The following is a 19,424-nucleotide window of genomic DNA, read 5'->3' as shown; positions in this document are numbered from 1 at the left end:
ATGGAACTGAATCTCAATGTAGACAAGTGTAATGTGCTGTGAATACATAGAAAGATACACTCCTGGAAATTGAAATAAGAACACAGTGAATTCATTGTCCCAGGAAGGGGAAACTTTGACACATTCCTGGAGTCAGATACATCACATGATCACACTGACAGAACCACAGGCACATAGACACAGGCAACAGAGCATGCACAATGTCGGCACTAGTACAGTGTATATCCACCTTTCGCAGCAATGCAGGCTGCTATTCTCCCATGGAGACGATCGTAGAGATGCTGGAGTAGTCCTGTGGAACGGCTTGCCATGCCATTTCCACCTGGCGCCTCAGTTGGACCAGCGTTCGTGCTGGACGTGCAGACCGCGTGAGACGACGCTTCATCCAGTCCCAAACATGCTCAATGGGGGACAGATCTGGAGATCTTGCTGGCCAGGGTAGTTGACTTGCACCTTCTAGAGCACGTTGGGTGGCACGGGATGCATGCGGACGTGCATTGTCCTGTTGGAACAGCAAGTTCTCTTGCCGGTCTAGGAATGGTAGAACGATGGGTTCGATGACGGTTTGGATGTACCGTGCACTATTCAGTGTCTCCTCGACGATCACCAGAGGTGTACGGCCAGTGTAGAAGATCGCTCCCCACACCATGATGCCGGGTGTTGGCCCTGTGTGCCTCGGTTGTATGCAGTCCTGATAGTGGCACTCACCTGCACGGCGACAAACACGCATACGACCATCATTGGCACCAAGGCAGAAGCGACTCTCATCGCTGAAGACGACACGTCTCCATTCGTCCCTCCATTCACGCCTGTCGCGACACCACTGGAGGCAGGCTGCACGATGTTGGGGCGTGAGCGGAAGACGGCCTAACGGTGTGCGGGACAATAGCCCAGCTTCATGGAGACGGTTGCGAATGGTCTTCGCCGATACCCCAGAAGCAACAGTGTCCCTAATTTGCTGAGAAGTGGTGGTGCGGTCCCCTACGGCACTGCTTTGGATCCTACGGTCTTGGCGTGCATCCGTGCGTCGCTGCGGTCCGGTCCCAGGTCAACGGGCACGTGCACCTTCCGCCGACCACTGGCGACAACATCGATGTACTGTGGAGACCTCACGCCCCACGTGTTGAGCAATTCGGCGGTACGTCCACCCGGCCTCCCGCATGCCCACTATACGCCCTCGCTCAAAATTCCGTCAACTGCACATACGGTTCACGTCCACGCTGTCGCGGCATGCTACCAGTGTTAAAGACTGCGATGGAGCTCCGTATGCCACGGCAAACTGGCTGACACTGACGGCGGCAGTGCACAAATGCTGCGCATCTAGCGCCATTCGACGGCCAACACCGCGGTTCCTGGTGTGTCCGCTGTGCCGTGCGTGTGATCATTGCTTGTACAGCCCTCTCGCAGTATCCGGAGCAAGTATGGTGGGTCTGACACACCGGTGTCAATGTGTTCTTTTTTCCATTTCCAGGAGTGTAAATCCTTTATCATTTAGCTACAAAATAGCAGGTCAGCAACTGGAAGCAGTTAATTCCATAAATTATGTGGGAGTACGCATTAGGAGTGATTTAAAATGGAGTTGTTGTTGTTGTTGTGGTCTTCAGTTTGATGCAGCTCTCCATGCTACTCTATCCTGTGCAAGCTTCTTCATCTCCCAGTACCTACTGCAACCTACATCCTTCTGAATCTGCTTATTGTATTCATTTCTTGGTCTCCCTCTATGATTTTTACCCTCCACACTGCCCTCCAATGCTAAATTTGTGATCCCTTGATGCCTCAAAATATGTCCTACCAACTGATCCCTTCTTCTAGTCAAGTTGTGCCACAAACTTCTCTTCTCCCCAATCCTATTCAATACCTCCTCATTAGTTACGTGATTTACCCATCTAATCTTCAGCATTCTTCTGTAGCACCACATTTCGAAAGCTTCTATTCTCTTCTTGTCCAAACTATTTATCGTCCATGTTTCACTTCCATACATGGCTACACTCCATACAAATACTTTCAGAAACGACTTCCTGATACATAAATCTCTACTCGATGTCAACAAATTTCTCTTCTTCAGAAACGCTTTCCTTGCCATTGCCAGTCTAAATTTTATATCCTCTCTACTTCGACCATCATCAGTTATTTTGCTCCCCAAATAGCAAAACTCCTTTACTACTTTAAGTGTCTCATTTCCTAATCTAATTCCCTCAGCATTACCCGACTTAATTAGACTACATTCCATTATCCTCGTTTTGCTTTTGTTGATGTTCATCTTATATCCTCCTGTCAAGACACTGTCCATTCCATTCAACTGCTCTTCCAAATCCTTTGCCGTCTCTGACAGAATTACAATGTCATCGGCGAACCTCAATGTTTTTATTTCTTCTCCATGAATCTTAATACCTACTTCAAATTTTTCTTTTGTTTCCTCTACTGCTTGCTCAATATACAGATTGAATAACATCCGGGAGAGCCTACAACCCTGTCTCACTCCTTTCCCAACCACTGCTTCCCTTTCATGTCCCTCGACTCTTATTACTGCCATCTGGTTTCTGTACAAATTGTAAATAGCCTTTCGCTCCCTGTATTTAACCCCTGCCACCTTTAGAATTTGAAAGAGAGTATTCCAGTCAACATTGTCAAAAGCTTTCTCTAAGTCTACAAATGCTAGAAACGTAGGTTTGCCTTTTCGTAATCTTTCTTGTAAGATAAGTCGTAAGGTCAGTATTGCCTCATGTGTTCCAACATTTCTACGGAATCCAAACTGATCCCCCCCTAGGTCCGCATCTACCAGTTTTTCCATTCGTCTGCAAAGAATTCGCGTTAGTATTTTGCAGCTGAGACTTATTAAACAGATAGTTCAGTAATTTTCACATCTGTCAACACCTGCTTTCTTTGGGATTGGAATTATTATATTCTTCTTGAAGTCTGAGGGTATTTCGCCTGTCTCATACATCTTGCTCACCAGATGGTAGAATTTTGTCATGACTGGCTCTCCCAAGGCCGTCAGTAGTTATAATGGAATGTTGTCTACTCCGGGGGCCTTGTTTCGACTCAGGTCTTTCAGTGCTCTGTCAAACTCTTCACGCAATATCCTATCTCCCATTTCATCTTCATCTACATCCTCTTCCATTTCCATAATTTTGTCTTCATGTACATCGCCCTTGTATAAACCTTCTATATACTCCTTCCACCTTTCTGCCTTCCCTTCTTTGCTTAGAACTGGGTTGCCATCTGAGCTCTTGATATTCATACACGTGGTTCTCTTCTCTCCAAAGGTCTCTTTAATTTTCCTGTAGGCAGTATCTATCTTACCCCTAGTGAGATAAGCTTCTACATCCTTACATTTGTCCTCTAGCCATCCCTGCTTAGCCATTTTGCACTTCCTGTCGATCTCATTTTTGAGACGTTTGTATTCCTTTTTGCCTGTTTCATTTACTGCATTTTTATATTTTCTCCTTTCATCAATTAAATTCAATATTTCTTCTGTTACCCAAGGATTTCTAGCAGCCCTCGTCTTTTTACCTACTTTATTCTCTGCTGCCTTCACTACTTCATCCCTCAGAGCTACCCATTCTTCTTCTACTGTGTTTCCTTCCCCCATTCCTGTCAATTGTTCCCTTATACTCTTCTTGAAACTCTGTACAATCTCTGGTTCTTTCAGATAACCAGATCCCATGTCCTTAAATTCCCACCTTTTTGCAGTTTCTTCAGTTTTAACCTACAGGTCATAACCAATAGATTGTGGTCAGAGTCCACATCTGCCCCTGGAAATGTCCTACAATTTAAAACCTGATTCCTAAATCTCTGTCTTACCATTATATAATCTAGCTGATACCTTTTAGTATCTCCAGGATTCTTCCATGTATACAACCTTCTTTCATGATTCTTGAACCAAGTGTTAGCTATGATTAAGTTATGCTCTGTGCAAAATTCTACCAGACGGTTTCCTCTTTCATTTCTTAGCCCCAATCCATAATCACCTACTATGTTTCCTTCTCTCCCTTTTCCTACTGACGAATTCCAGTCACCCATGACTATTAAATTTTCGTCTCCCTTCACTATCTGAATAATTTTGTTTATTTCGTCATACATTACTTCAATTTCTTCGTCATCTGCTGAGGTAGTTGGCATATAAACTTGTCCTACTGTAGTAGGTGTGGGCTTCGTATCTATCTTGGCCACAATGATGCGTTCGCTATGCTGCTTGTAGTAGCTTACCCGCACTCCTATTTTTTTATTCATTATTAAACCTACTCCTGCATTACCCCTATTTGATTTTGTGTTTATAACCCTGTATTCACCTGACCAGAAGTCTTGTTCCTCCTGCCACCGAACTTCACTAATTCCCACTATATCGAACTTTAACCTATCCATTTCCCTTTTTAAATTTTCTAACCTAACGAAGTCCTCCTGAGTAGTCCCCGTCCGGAGATCCGAATGGGGGACTATTTTACCTTCGGAATATTTTACCCAAGAGGGTGCCATCATCATTTAATCACACAGTAAAGCTGCATGTCCTCGGGAAAAATTACGGCTGTAGTTTCCCCTTGCTTTCAGCCGTTCGCAGTACCAGCACAGCAAGGCCGTTTTGGTTAATGTTGCAAGGCCAGATCAGTCAATCATCCAGATTTTTGCCCCTGCAACTACTGAAAAGGCTGCTGGCCCTCTTCAGGAACCACACGTTTGTGTGGCCTCTCAACAGATACCCCTCCGTTGTGGTTGCACCTACGGTACGGCTATCTGTATTGCTGAGGCACGCAAGCCTCCCCACCAACGGCAAGGTCCATGGTGCATGGGGGAGTAAAATGGAATGATCATATAAAATTGATCGTCGGTAAAGCAGATGCCAGACTGAGATTCATTGGAGGAATCCTAAGGAAATGCAATCCGAAAACAAAGTAAGTAGGTTACAGTACGCTTGTTCGCCCACTGCTTGAATACTGCTCAGCAGTGTGGGACCCGTACCAGATAGGGTTGATAGAAGAGATAGAGAAGATCCAACGGAGAGCAGCGCGCTTCATTACAGGATCATTTAGTAATCGCGAAAGCATTACAGAGATGATAGATAAACTCCAGTGGAAGACTCTGCAGGAGAGACGCTCAGTAGCTCGATACGGGCTTTTGTTAAAGTTTTGAGAACATACATTCACCGAAGAGTCAAGCAGTATATTGCTCCCTCCTACATATATCTCGTGAAGAGACCATGAAGATAAAATCAGAGAGATTAGAGCCCACACAGAAGCATACCAACAATCCTTCTTTCCACGAACAATACGAGACTGGAATAGAAGGGACAACTGCTAGAGGTACACAGGGTACCCTCTGCGACACACCGTGGCTTGCGAAGAATAGATGTAGATGTAGACTTTGCCTACATCCACAGAGATCATTTTGAACAGCATTCCTTGCCCGATGCCTGCAGTGTATTCATTGCAGAGCTGGTAGCCATCTCTCGTGCACTTCAGTATATCGGTTCGTGCCCTGGGGAATCATTTCTCCTGTGTACTGACTCCTTGAGCAGCCTACAGGCTATTGACCAGTGCCACTCTCACAATCCTTTGGTAGTGTCCATCCAGGAATCCATCCTTGTCCTGGAATGGTCTCATCATTCAGTGGTGTTTGTGTGGACTCCAGGACACGTTGGCATCCCAGGCAACAAACTAGTTGACAGGCTGGCGAAACAGGCTACACGGAAACCACTTCTGGAGATGGGCATCTGTGAACCTGACCTACATTCTGACTTATGCCGTAGGGTTTTTCGGCTTTTGGAGACGGAATGGCGTAACAGTACACACAACAAACTGCGTGTCATTAAGGAGACTATGAATGTGTGGAAGTCTTCCAAGCGGGCCTCTCATAGGGAATCAGTTGTCCTCTGCTGGCTCCACATTGGCCAAGCTTGGGTGACCAACAGTTATCTCTTGCACTGTGAAGACCAGCCTGAGTGTTGGTGTGGTGCCCGGTTGACAGTGGCCCATATTCTGGTGCCCTGTCCCTCTTTGACTGCCCAGCGACAAAATCTTGTGTTACCAGTCTTGTTTCCACTAATTTTATCTAACACCTTCTTGTCGGTTAGTTTTACATTTTTTTTGTGAGGGTGGGTTTTATCATTTGATCTAAGTTTTAGTGCATGTTGTTTGTCCCTCTGTCCCCTCCACCCTAGTGCTTCTAGGATGAAGGTTTTGAAGTGTTGCAGAGTGGCTGGCTTCTCCTTTTTTAGTCTCATGGCCACCCAGCCATGGTAATACGCTTTGTTGTTTTAATCTCTCCATCCTGTTCCTTGCATTTCCGTGGCTTTCTTGTCCCTTGTTGTCCATTTACATGTTTGTTGCCCTTCATTGTTCGTGTTGTTTTTCCTTTCATTCCATTTTGAGTTGTTGGTCTGGTTTGTTTTATTCTCACACTTGTGGCACTGGTTTTTTCTTCAGAACAAGGGACTGATGACCTCATAGTTTGGTCCTTTTCCCCCTCTTTTAATCCAACCAACCAACTTTTATGTTGTAACTTCATGTACTGACATGTTCCATAATCTTGGAGACTTGCTTCTCAATTTGGTCCTATGGAACTTGACGTGTAAATAAATAAATGCCAACAATTGCATCAGGGCAATGCCAAGAATCACTGAAAGAGTTTGTCAAAACACCATTCAACGTTACCAAGCTTGTATTGCGTCAGTGGGTTGCCAGTTCAAGCACCTGCTTTAAATAAACTATGCCCTAACTACAAAAAGGCCCTTTTCAGGACCGACACAATGTGTAAAAGACTTTCTGTACGTGAACTAACAGCTGTTGACAGGTATGAGATTTGTCTTATCATGAAACTTCAGTGGATGTGTCAGGACCCTTTCAGATTTGCCCTCCGAGTGGAAGGCTTGCACACTACCATGGAGCATGCGGGTCGCCTTGAGTGCGCCGCAGCATTCGCAGTCGTGCGTTGTCCAGAGCATCTGGCAACAGGGCAATCCTGTGGCCAATCGGAGCACGTGGCATCAAGTTTGCGTAGTTTAAAAATTGTTGTTGTCAATCTACACAATCATAACATTAGTATTTTTGGTTCCTACTGGCATCAGCTATCCAGGGTTAAAATTCACAATTTTTCTCCACCGTGTGTGTGTGTGTGTGTGTGTGTGTGTGTGTTTTTCAGTACTGTGATAGGACCACTATTATTCTCTATATGCATAAATGATCTGACGTACATGGTGAGCAGCAATTTGCAGTTGGTGTGCTGATGATGCTGTGGTGTATGGGACGATATCATTGTGTTGTGACTGTAGGAAGCTAATGGATGACTTAGATAAAATTTCCAGTTGGTGTGATGAATGGCTGCTAGCTATAAATGTAGAATAATATAAGCTAATGCAGATGAGTTAGAAAAACAATTCTGTAATTAATGAATATGGTATTAGTGCTGTGTTGCTTGACAGTCATGTCAATTAAAGGTCTCAGCACAATGCTGCAAAGCAATGTGAAGTGGAACAAGCACATACGGTTATTAGAGTGGGGAGGAAAATGGTTGACTTCTGTTTATTGGGGGTGTTTCATGAAAGTCTAGCTCATCTACAAAGGAGTTCGCATATAGAAGACTTGTGTGACTCATTCCTGAGTATGGCTTGAGTGTTTGAGACCCCCACCAGGTTGTGTTACAGAAAGATATCGAAGCAACTTGGAGGCAGGCTCATAGATTTGTTACTGGTAGGTGTGATCAACATGCAAGTGTTAGGTGCTTCAGAAACTGTAATGGGAACCTCAGAGGGAAGGTGTCATTCTTTTCAAGGAACAGTATTGAGAAAATTAAGAGACCCAGCATTTTAAAATGATTGCAGCAAGTTTCCACTGCCACCAATGTATATTTTTATGCAAGAAACACAAAGATAAGATTAAAGAAATGAGGACTTGTATGGAGGCACATACAGTTGTTTTCCCCTTGCTGTATTTGCACGAGGAACAGAAAACGGAATGACTAGTAGTGGTACAATGTACCCCCAAACATGTACCATACAGAGGCTTGCGAAGTAGCAGGTGTAGCTGTAGATGTAATAATTGTTAATACTCTTCATCACATGCAACTTGTTAAATTCAAATACATGATACTAATAAAGATTAGTTATCTACGTTTCATTCTTCATACTCTCCACAGTAAGCAAACAATAATTTCAGCACATTCTGTGGTCTTTTGAATCTACTCTCTCCATCATAAAAATGCTTTGTGTGTTACCTTATTTTGTGAATTGATCTCCTCTCTGCTCAGAATGGTAAGTGAAGTGCTGCATTGTCAGTGCACTCAATAGTGCAATAATTTTGAATAATGCTGGAAGTATGTGTAGAAATTACTAGAAAGCATAGTTGATCTACAAGATCCCAATCGGAGCTCAATCAGTCCAAAAAGTAACAGGGGATACTTCTTCATTTTCCAAATATTTTGAGATTTCTGGAATTTAAAAAAAAATTAAATTTTGTCCATAACTAAGAAAAATCACTCCCAGAAACAATAACAAAACACACAGTGGCACGTCCCTGACTCTCTCTTACAAGGGAATCTCCCCATCGCACCCCCCTCAGATTTAGTTATAAGTTGCCACAGTGGATAGGCCTTGAAAAACCGAACACAGATCAATGGAGAAAACAGGAAGAAGTTGTGTGGAACTATGAAAAAAATAATCAGAATATACAAACTGAGTAGTCCATGTGAAAGATAGGCAACATCAAGGATAGTGTGAGCTCAGGAGTGCCGTGGTTAGTGTGAACAGCTGCTGAACGTGAGGTCCTTAGTTCAAGTCATTCCCTCGAATGAAAAGTTTACTTTCTTTATTTTTGCAAAGTTATAATCTGTCCATTCGTTCATTGATGTGTCTGTTCACTGCAATAAGTTTAGTGTCTGTGTTTTGTGACCGCACCGCAAAACCATGCGATTAGTAGACGAAAGGACGTGCCTCTCCAATGGGAACCGAAACATTTGATCGCAGGGTCATAGGTCAACCGATTCCTCCACATGAAAACACGTCTGATATATTCTATATGACACTGGTGATGGCATGTGTGTCACATCGCAAGGTCATAGGTCAACCGATTCCTCCACATGAAAGCACGTCTGATATATTCTATATGACACTGGTGATGGCATGTGTGTCACATGACGGGAATATGTTGTCGACCCACCTAACTTGTACACCTGACGAATGGGTAAAAAGATTCTTCTACCTTGCCCGATTTAGGTTTTCTTGTGGATGTGATAATCACTCCCAAAAAAGTGATGAAAACATAAGAGCTTGTCAGATAAACTGCAACAAATGAATGCAACAGTTTCACAGTCGCACAGTTTTCCCTGTGCTCTGTCAAAACATATGTTTATAATGTTTTCAAATTTTTCCGTGTGTAGACCGTCAAATCCTGCAAATCTGAACATGTCCTGGAATTTTGGAGAGCGAAGTTGATTATGTGTGAGTGCCTGAACTTTGACAATTGACACATGATCACGTAAACAGTACTGCTCTGTGTACCTGTGCAGCTTTGCAAAATAATTGTCTGAAAATGAAAAATTAACCTTTTCACTCGAGGGAAGACTCGACCCAAGGACCTCACGTTCAGCAGCTGCTAATGCTAACCACAGGACCACGGCGCTCCTGAGCTCATACTATCCCTGATGTTGCCTATCTCGTGCATGGACTACTCAGTTTGTATATTTTACTTATTTTTTTCGTAGTTCCACACAACTTCTTCCTGTTTTCTCGAGTGATGTGTGTCCAGTTTTTCAAGGCCTATCCACTGTGCCAACTTACAACTAAATCTGAGGGGGGTGCGATGGAGAGGTTCCCCCCTTGTTAGTTGTGGTATATATAAAATATGACTATAATCCTTCATTGCAACATTTAAGTTATTACAAATTATTCATATAATTTTGTGATATTCATTTGTTTATTTATACCTGAAAGGAAATGCAGTCAAACATTTCGCACAGTAATATAAACAGTCAATGAAGGTATTATTGTATACCTAGAACCAACCTCGTGAAATTTGAATGCCATAAGCAAAATCCATTTTTTAACAAAATGGAACACAGTAGAATGTTTATATATTTCATGAAATATATGTGAATGGCAAATAAAAAATACAGATATTAATTATTATTTGTTATTCATGAATAACAAGTATTATTCAAAAAATGATTCACTTACACAAATAAAAACACTCGTTCAGCATCTGTGAAGAAAAAGTGTTATGAACAATAGATAAATTTGAAATCCAGTGCCATTTATTACTCCAGTTCTTTGTCATCTGTTAATTGAATGTGCTTTTTATTTCTTTTAAATTAGCTCTAAGAAAGTCTTTTTAACTATCAGAAACTGTCTTCACCCCCCACCTGCACTTGTTGTCGTGACACTAAAGAAAATACATTCCACATATATAAAGAGTGTATTGGTGCTTTATATCTCCTGAATTTGTCTTTATTTTATGATAATGATACAAGACTTTAAACATACAATCTTCTTTGACAAAAATTAGGGATCAGTTTTGCTATAGTGTATGGAAAATAATTCATTGTGACTCCATGTTAGCTTCACTTCTCAAATCACATTTCAGATAAAATAATCTTATTATGTCATATAATTTGAAACCAGTGACCTGATTTCTTTGACATTTCTGTGTAGTTATTTGTCATGTAGTTTGTTGTAAGCTTCCCCAGCAATAACTCCTTATTTTTTAAAACATGGGTAATATATTGCTGCAGTAGTTGCAGTTGGTGTAGAAAGGCGAGAAAGTTATTTCAATTCTCTTGACACTTGCATGATACAAAAGTTGCCATGGTGCTGCAATATTATGAAATATTTAATGTAGTCAAACCCAGTGTGTCTTCAGAAATTTTTGAATCTGCAGGCTCTGTATAACTACATACACTTCAGATTGAAGAACTGTTCCATATTCTAATGGCGAGCTTCTTCAGAGTTTATTGTAAAATACACTCCTGGAAATTGAAATAAGAACACAGTGAATTCATTGTCCCAGGAAGGGGAAACTTTATTGACACATTCCTGGGGTCAGAAACATCACATGATCACACTGTCAGAACCACAGGCACATAGACACAGGCAACAGAGCATGCACAATGTCGGCACTAGCACAGTGTATATCCACCTTTCGCAGCAATGCAGGCTGCTATTCTCCCATGGAGACGATCGTAGAGATGCTGGATGTAGTCCTGTGGAACGGCTTGCCATGCCATTTCCACCTGGCGCCTCAGTTGGACCAGCGTTCGTGCTGGACGTGCAGACCGCGTGAGACGACGCTTCATCCAGTCCCAAACATGCTCAATGGGGGACAGATCCGGATATCTTGCTGGCCATGGTAGTTGACTTACACCTTCTAGAGCACGTTGGGTGGCACGGGATACATGCGGACGTGCATTGTCCTGTTGGAACAGCAAGTTCCCTTGCCGATCTAGGAATGGTAGAACGATGGGTTCGATGACGGTTTGGATGTACCGTGCACTATTCAGTGTCCCCTCGATGATCACCAGAGGTGTACGGCCAGTGTAGGAGATCGCTCCCCACACCATGATGCCGGGTGTTGGCCCTGTGTGCCTCGGTCGTATGCAGTCCTGATTGTGGCGCTCACCTGCACGGCGCCAAATACGCATACAACCATCATTGGCACCAAGGCAGAAGCGACTCTCATCGCTGAAGACAACACGTCTCCATTCGTCCCTCCATTCACGCCTGTCGCGACACCACTGGAGGCGGGCTGCACGATGTTGGGGCGTGAGCGGAAGACGGCCTAACGGTGTGCGGGACCGTAGCCCAGCTTCATGGAGACGGTTGCGAATGGTCCTCGCCGATACCCCAGGAGCAACAGTGTCCCTAATTTGCTGGGAAGTGGCGGTGCGGTCCCCTACGGCACTGCGTAGGATCCTACAGTCTTGGCGTGCATCTGTGCGTCGCTGCGGTCCGGTCCCAGGTCGACGGGCACGTGCACCTTCCGCCGACCACTGGCGACAAATGTGGAGACCTCACGCCCCACGTGTTGAGCAATTCGGCGGTACGTCCACCCAGCCTCCCGCATGCCCACTATACGCCCTCGCTCAAAGTCGGTCAGCTGCACATACGGTTCACGTCCACGCTGTCGCGGCATGCTACCAGTGTTAAAGACTGCGTTGGAGCTCCGTATGCCACGGCAAACTGGCTGACACTGACGGTGGCGGTGCACAAATGCTGCCCAGCTAGCGCCATTCGACGGCCAACATCGCGGTTCCTGGTGTGTCCGCTGTGCCGTGCGTGTGATCATTGCTTGTACAGCCCTCTCGCAGTGTCCGGAGCAAGTATGGTGGGTCTGACACACCGGTGTCAATGTGTTCTTTTTTCCATTTCCAGGAGTGTACTTTCAGATGACTTTTAATGTCGAGCAGCATTCCATGAATGTCATAGTAGTTCTTCATATTTAAAGTCTGTTGATGTCAACAAGATATCAAAAAGACACCTGTATCTGATAGTGTCAGCAGCAGTCTTGGTACAATGGAGAAAGGTGTTACAGATTAAGAGTTTCTGTTGGGTACATTCTCATCTTTGGCTCTTTATGTAGAGTACTTCCGCGTGTTAGCATGGGGAGAGCGGGAAGTACTGTTGAGTGCACTAAGTTGAACTGGGCAGCATCAGTACTGTAACTGCTAAGGCCATCTGCCAATGAAGTATTTTTGTGTGGCATGTGTTCACTGTAAAGCAAGTAAAGCTGTGCTCAACCTGAAGATTGTTTTGAACTCTATTGTGTTTTGCTAGGCCTGGTGGTGTGCACTTGTCTTTCTCCCACCTCTGAACTGACTTATACTGCCAGTTAGGTGGGACCTAGAGTACCACATTTACTCTGAAATGTGGTGCAAATTTTTTCTCAGAGAAGAAAGAAGCAATGAGTATGAGTAACAGAAGAAAAAAAAATCGTAAGACCAATGTGGGGTTGAGCTCCAATACTTGTAGCTCTGTAGTTGGGAACATAGCCCACTTTCTTTCTTGTAAACAATCCATTAATAAGTTATTTATGAAATAGAAACTGTTCTGTGCCAAGGGAACAAATGCTAGTCGTAGAATTCAGTACAAGAATTAAGCAAAGAAAATGCAGTGACGTTCCATGTTATTTAAGATACAGATAATTTATTTGGGAATAAATTTCTTTGAATAATCTACTTTTTCTAATAATTATCCAGATGAAAATTTATTTGAATAATACCCATCTCTGCTTGCCACTACACCTTACACTTCTTCTCTCTTTCTGTTCATTGCAGTTCATATTATCAATTGTAAAAAGTCCTATTAGTTCATTCATTTAGTTTACTCATGAAAGCTTTCAGTGTAGCTGGATTGAAGTTTTCAAAGTGCAAGAATGTACCATGAATTATTAAATCAGAGCGTTTGACTCATTTAAAAATCATCTCTTTGATGGTGAGCCATTTAGAAGAATTTCGAACCCTGAAGGTCATTTATGTAACTATTAAAAAAATTTTACTGGCTTATTTGTATGATATATCTTAGTGTAACATGCGCCAAAAAGATCAACATTATATGCAAAAGCTTAGCTTCTCTTGCAGCTTATTAACGTTAGAGACCAGTATTATATGTGAAAGCTTTGCTTTTCTTGTAGCAACACTATGTGTATTAACTATTAACTTTCCCTGTTTGTGTGTTCATGTTGCTTAACAGTGATGTTGCTGTTGGCTGACGACATCACGTGTCCTATGCTCTGAATATCCACTGCCATCGGCTGGCGAGATCACGTGACACGAGCTGTGGCTGGCTTACAAACACACATCGCAATCTCGATTTCAATGATTCGGAAAGTAATATGCGGTGTTTGGTGCCAGGAAATTCTACACCCATGTATAAAACCATAACCATTCAAAGGATTGATACGGGAAAATATACTGTCACTTAACATGGGAAAAGCGTGTTTTCGCCCGGGAGAAAGTGTGTTTTTAACTGGGAGAAGTTCGATAATTTTTTTTCTTGTCCACGTATACACCCTGAGTAGGGACTCTGGGTCACAGAAACTGGTAACAGGAGGGGGAGAGGTGTGCTGAGCCCGTGCTCCTCCATACTGCTTCCAGTGATGCCATCAACATAGGCCGACATTGCGGCCAGTCGGTACAGATGAGCCCAGCGGGCCTCAGGACAGGGCTTATGTAAGTAGCCTTCTCGTTCATCTTGCCATTTTATAGAACAGTTCATCCCTCGTTACTCTGACGAGACACTACATACTCCAAAGTGAGTATTACTGAAATGTTTGTCCAAGACTACATTCTGTAATGTACAATAGAAGAGTTATTCTACTCATCAGATTCCATGAGAGTCCTTTTGTAAAGGATCATATTGTGTAGCAGGTAATGTCTTCTTATTTCTTGCCTGCATTGTACTGGCTTCCAATGTTCTTGTACACCTGCATTATGTATGCCTCATTTCCTCTCTTAAGTAATGTTCTTAATCCTCAATGTTTGTTTATTTACTGTGTTATGTAGCACTACCTTCATCAAATATAGTAAATCGTCTGAAACTGAGTTTTGTTCACCCAGAATACAGAAAATCTTAAAATGAAACTCTCCATTAGGATGGAAGGTACTATTTGAAAAACAATAATAGGCTTTTGCAATGCAGAACTTTTCATGTGGATAAAATGCACTTTTTAATGTTTTATGAACTTGTAAACATTGTTTCTAATTTTCAATAACCTGTCTCTTTCATTACTGGGAGAGCTATTGCTGACAAAAAGAATTCTCAAAATTAACAGAAAACTGACAGTGAAGTCTTCTCAGGTTATCACCTGAGTCGAGACATCATTCTGTGGCAACTTTTGGACTTGTTTCCTACTTGTCATTCTGCGGCGAAGTGTCGAGTTCTCGTACTGTGTGGATCTTTGTAGCTGCTGGAGTGCAGACTCCTCTGCCTCTTCTCCATCAGTGGTGCTGATCACGTGCCTCCAGAATTGGTGTCACGGCCTGTGGTGGGTAGTCATGACCGCTGGTGGCAGGGGCAGTTCCCTGCGTGCTGGTGGGTACAGGCATTGTGGCCTCGTGTAGCCTATTCATTCCATCCGCTGCCTTCATATAGGAGTGTTCTTGTTGCATTTTTCTTATCACTGCATCCTGTGGTGCTAAGGTGGAAAGTGCCATCTCAGTTGACGAGGTTATCTTGGACTCGTATCTCTCCACAGCCTCTTCAGAAACTGTTCGCCCTGCACAACAGCTTTCTTTGTTTGAAATCAGACATGTGGTTTTCCTGGAGTCTGTGTTCTGTTACTGCAGATTTCCCCATTTGGCCTAGACAATCTCTGCTTGTGTGTTCTGAGCAGTGCTATGGTATTCAGTGCTGTGTCTGGCCTGTGTACTGTTTACCACACTCACAGCTAATACTGTACACTCCAGGCTTCTGTATTTCTATTTTATCCTTCACTAAGCCCAGCATATGCTTGATTTTTGGCTGTTGAGCGAAAGATGGTTTTAATGTTGCTCTTTTCTAATATCCTGACAATCTGTGCCATGTGTGGCCCAGTATATGGAAGGAATGCCAAGCGTTTAGCGTATTCTTCACGTACGTCGTCGTCTTGCTCAGTTGGAAAGTGTGTCTTATCTGTGTCTCAGAGTAGCCATTGTGTCGAAAGGTTTTTCTCAAGTGCTGCAGTTCGGCAGGTAGATGGTGAACAGGGATTTGCGTTGGGCTGGATGGTGGCAGCTACTGGCTTTATGGTACTTATTGGTGTGTGTCTTCTTACTGCAAACACAATGACCTAATCTGCTGTCAGATTCTTCTTTATCGTGATGTCAAGGAAAGGCAGATATCAGTTTTCCTGCACCTCCATGGGGAATTTAATATTGTCATGTACGACATTGAGGTGGTTAAGAAATTCTTGTAGATTTTCTTTGCCATATGGTCAAATCACGAATGTGTAATCCATGTAGTGGCAGAACACCTTCGGTTTCAGTTGTGCCATTTCAAGTGCCGATTCTTTGAAGTATTCCATTTATAGGTTTGTGATGCATGACGCCAATGTGGAGGAGGGGGGAAGGGGGGGGAGCTCTGTCTTTCTGCTGGTAGAATTTACCACCACATTGGAAGTATGTGGCAGTGAGTGTGTAATGGAACAGTTCCACTGTGGCTTCGTTGAAGTGGCATCTTCGTAATGCAAGGAGTCCTTGAGACGTACCTGTGTGAAGAGGGGTGTGACATCAAAGCTGACCAGGATGTTACCTTTTTCCAGATGTGTTCCTCAAGTATCTTCACAAACTCCATTGAGTTTTTGACACTGTGATGACAATGACCCACCAGAGGCTTCAATAGCTGTGCCAGGTTTTTAGCTATTCATAAGTGGGTGAATTTATTGTGTCCACTATTGGACCTGTGGAACACTCTTCTTATGCCTCTTTGGAAGCATGTACAGGTGTGGTGGTATCACTGCACTGCTCTGGGATACAGGCTTCTAACCACATCATTGTTCATTTCTGAGTTGTTTAGCAATGAGATTGTCTTCCTCGCCACTGCTGATGTAGGATCCTTGATCACTTGTAAAAGGAGTTCAATCTTCTGCCAGTAGTCAACTGGTCATAGCCGTACCACAACATTGCCCTTTGTCTGCCACTAGGAGGACCGTCTCTTTGTCTTCTTGTAGGTAACATATTGCCCTATGTTCAGCCATTGAGATGCTGGTTTTTAGTGTTTTCATTTTTTCCAAGACTCTGCAAGTCTCACTTCTGACCTCTTCAGTGGTGTCAGAGGTAAACCCTCAGATGGCCTGCTCTACACTATTGGTGATCTCCCATTCATATAGTGTGGTGGGAACCAGTGCAAAATTTAATCATTTAGACAGCAAGTGTTGTTGCCTCATCCAGTTCCTTTCCAGTTAAATTGATAATGGTATTCGAAACCTTCAAGATTCACTGAGAGAGTCCAAAATTAGCATATAATAGAAAACTGTCCCCAGACATAATTTTGCTGGAATAAAAGTTCCTAAACCTCATTTATTTCGAACTTGACAGTCAAGACTGCATACTTTGTGTCAGTGTATAAATCTATTGATTTCATGTGTTACATGTTTGATCAGTTCTGTTACAAATATAAGAATTCTTGAATTGTCCCCTAATCCACACTTCTGTCCTGAAGCTGAATAGTCAAATGCATGCACAAATTGATGAAAATCCCTTCCCATCATTTGTCTTTAAAGCATGCTCTTCTCCCAAGCATTTTGTTCTCACTTTGAAATGCTTCATATTCTGAAGAATTTTCACCTGTTGTAGAAACAGAGAGGTGTATTGTACCAGCTGATGTGTACAACTTCCGAAGAGTTCGTTTTCCCTATCATTTCTGGTGAAAATCTCAAAGGATTCTACCTCTGTGTGATCATAACGGTGTCTTTTTTCCCCTTGCAAAAATGGATTGTAGAGAGTATCCAGTAACTACAAATTAAGATAACAGCAATACAAGACCACAGCAGCAGATGTACGTCAAGACTGCAACTGGGCTGGCTGAATGTTGAAAGAGCTACATCTGCAGGTAGCTGTCATTAGTATCTAAATAAACCATACTCTCGTGAGACAGCATCACCCTGTAGTACCATTTACCCCTGGTGCCAAGGTGTAAAGTTTTGAAATGTCTGACAGATGTGACCCTTGAGCATAATGTATTAACCAGACTATTTTAGAAACTGTTTTGTCAGTACCTTTAGGAACTAGGCTGATGTGAGTGTACCTTTCTAGCCGCATCATCACCAGCATACATGTAAGTCATGTCTCCAATACTCTATAAATTTTGCACAATGCAGTTCACAAAACTAGTGATTACTTTCATCAGATGCCTATATTTACTGGTGAGTATGGAGTTTCTATGACCAGATACACAGCAACATCTTATACCACGGTGGGCCTTTTCTTTTTTCAGTCTTGTCCACAGAAAAACTATTCCAAAAAGGGCAGTAAACTCTTGATTCTCAGGTTACAAATGGTTTGTTGATGTCATGACGACATTAGATTTGTGAAATGTCACTTTGATCTGTGTTACAGTGATACTGATTTAGTGTTAGGTAATATATTCTTGAGCACCATTAACCCAGCATACATTTTGAAACAGCATAGCAGATGAGGTGTCATTTGGAACTTTCACAGAAGTAAGCTCCATAGAAATGAATCGCAGAAACTTCTAATGATAGCCTGTATCAAGTGTATTTCAACAACCAGCCTGCACTGTTTTGTTACAGAAATGCCTGGCCACATATTATGTGCCATGCAACGAATTTCCTATGATTTGAGAGTTGGTTTAGCCATCTTCTCCATAGGTTAGTCATAGCTAACTTAAAGCTTTTATCAAAGTGGCCTGTAGTGTTTCCAGCAACGTGTCTATTCACATCCATTGCATTTGATTCAGTCCCAATGATGTATGATAGCTCCTAGTACAGTTGTTGCATTCACAGAGTTTCTAATGGAGAAATTGATGGGAATATAGGAAAATGAAATTTTACGTGTATCACAGTAGGTCATATTGATATAAATTTCATTTTTTTAATTTATTCCTTCAGAAATCCAATTTTCCAAAATACCTATTCCATCGGTGAAGGGAATTTCTTGATTTGTGAATTACATGCATATATCAATTCATTTTTAAGTTTTTCTCTACTGTAAAATATACTGACTATATGTGTGGAATCTTATTTTTTCTTTCTTTCCAGATCGAGTGCTCACAGTTTGTGCACTTGCCCCTACTTATGGGAATGGTGTTGAGAGATATATCGGTTGTGTTGGGCACTGCACTCCTAGGTTCTCAGGCCCATTTGCAGTTTACCTACAGTGTTGCTAACACAGGACCAGCTGTGTGTGTAGATGTAGTTTACATAGTAAGTTTAAATTTTATTCACTGGTGGAATCCTTGTTACCCACATGCAAAACACCCACTCCCTTGCATAACTATTGCTGACTGTAAATGAAGAATTGGAGGTGGAATTAAAGAATGAAAATGAAGTGTGATTGTGTTCTAAACTTAAGTATTGTCTTTTCTACAACATTAATAAAGGAACTAATGTAAAAGATTTTGGTTTGAACATATCAACCTGTATGTTAAAAATTCAATAATGAAACCAGTAAATAAATGCATTTGTGTATTTGTGTATGCGAGTTTGTTTTCTGATTTACCTAAACTAACTGAAAAGGAAATGAAACTTCTCAATAGTAGTTAGTCTGTAGTAGATTTAGATGGTCCGTGTGCATATCAGTTATGCTGTGTCAGTGGTTACCAAGTAGTTTGCATTTTTCTTTTATCATAAGATTTTAGTGGGTGTTAACTACTGTCTGAAAGACACTAGGCTTTATTTTTCTTTTCCAATTTTTGTTATTTGCATTAGTGTAGCTTTGCGTCACCTGAAATGTCATAGTTGGGTAGTTTGATAGCTTACTTTAGCTGTCTCATCATAATCCTCAGTTTG

At 42.4% G+C, this 19,424-nt stretch overlaps 1 protein-coding gene across 1 annotated transcript in view; it reads left to right on the top strand.

The window, feature by feature from the left end:
- Positions 1 to 19,109, top strand: part of LOC126298996 (transmembrane protein 183-like) — a 178,081-nt gene extending 158,972 nt beyond the window's left edge. The window contains exon 7 of the mRNA XM_049990622.1: positions 18,675 to 19,109. Within this exon, the coding sequence (XP_049846579.1) occupies positions 18,675 to 18,929 (255 nt within the window). The 3' untranslated portion in view covers positions 18,930 to 19,109. The remainder of the gene's footprint in view (positions 1 to 18,674) is intronic.
- Positions 19,110 to 19,424: the final 315 nt, after the last annotated feature.

This window comes from Schistocerca gregaria, chromosome X (genome assembly GCF_023897955.1).
Source record: "Schistocerca gregaria isolate iqSchGreg1 chromosome X, iqSchGreg1.2, whole genome shotgun sequence".
Taxonomy (NCBI): Eukaryota; Metazoa; Arthropoda; class Insecta; order Orthoptera; family Acrididae; genus Schistocerca; species Schistocerca gregaria.
This window is presented reverse-complemented; position numbering and strand designations above follow the sequence as displayed.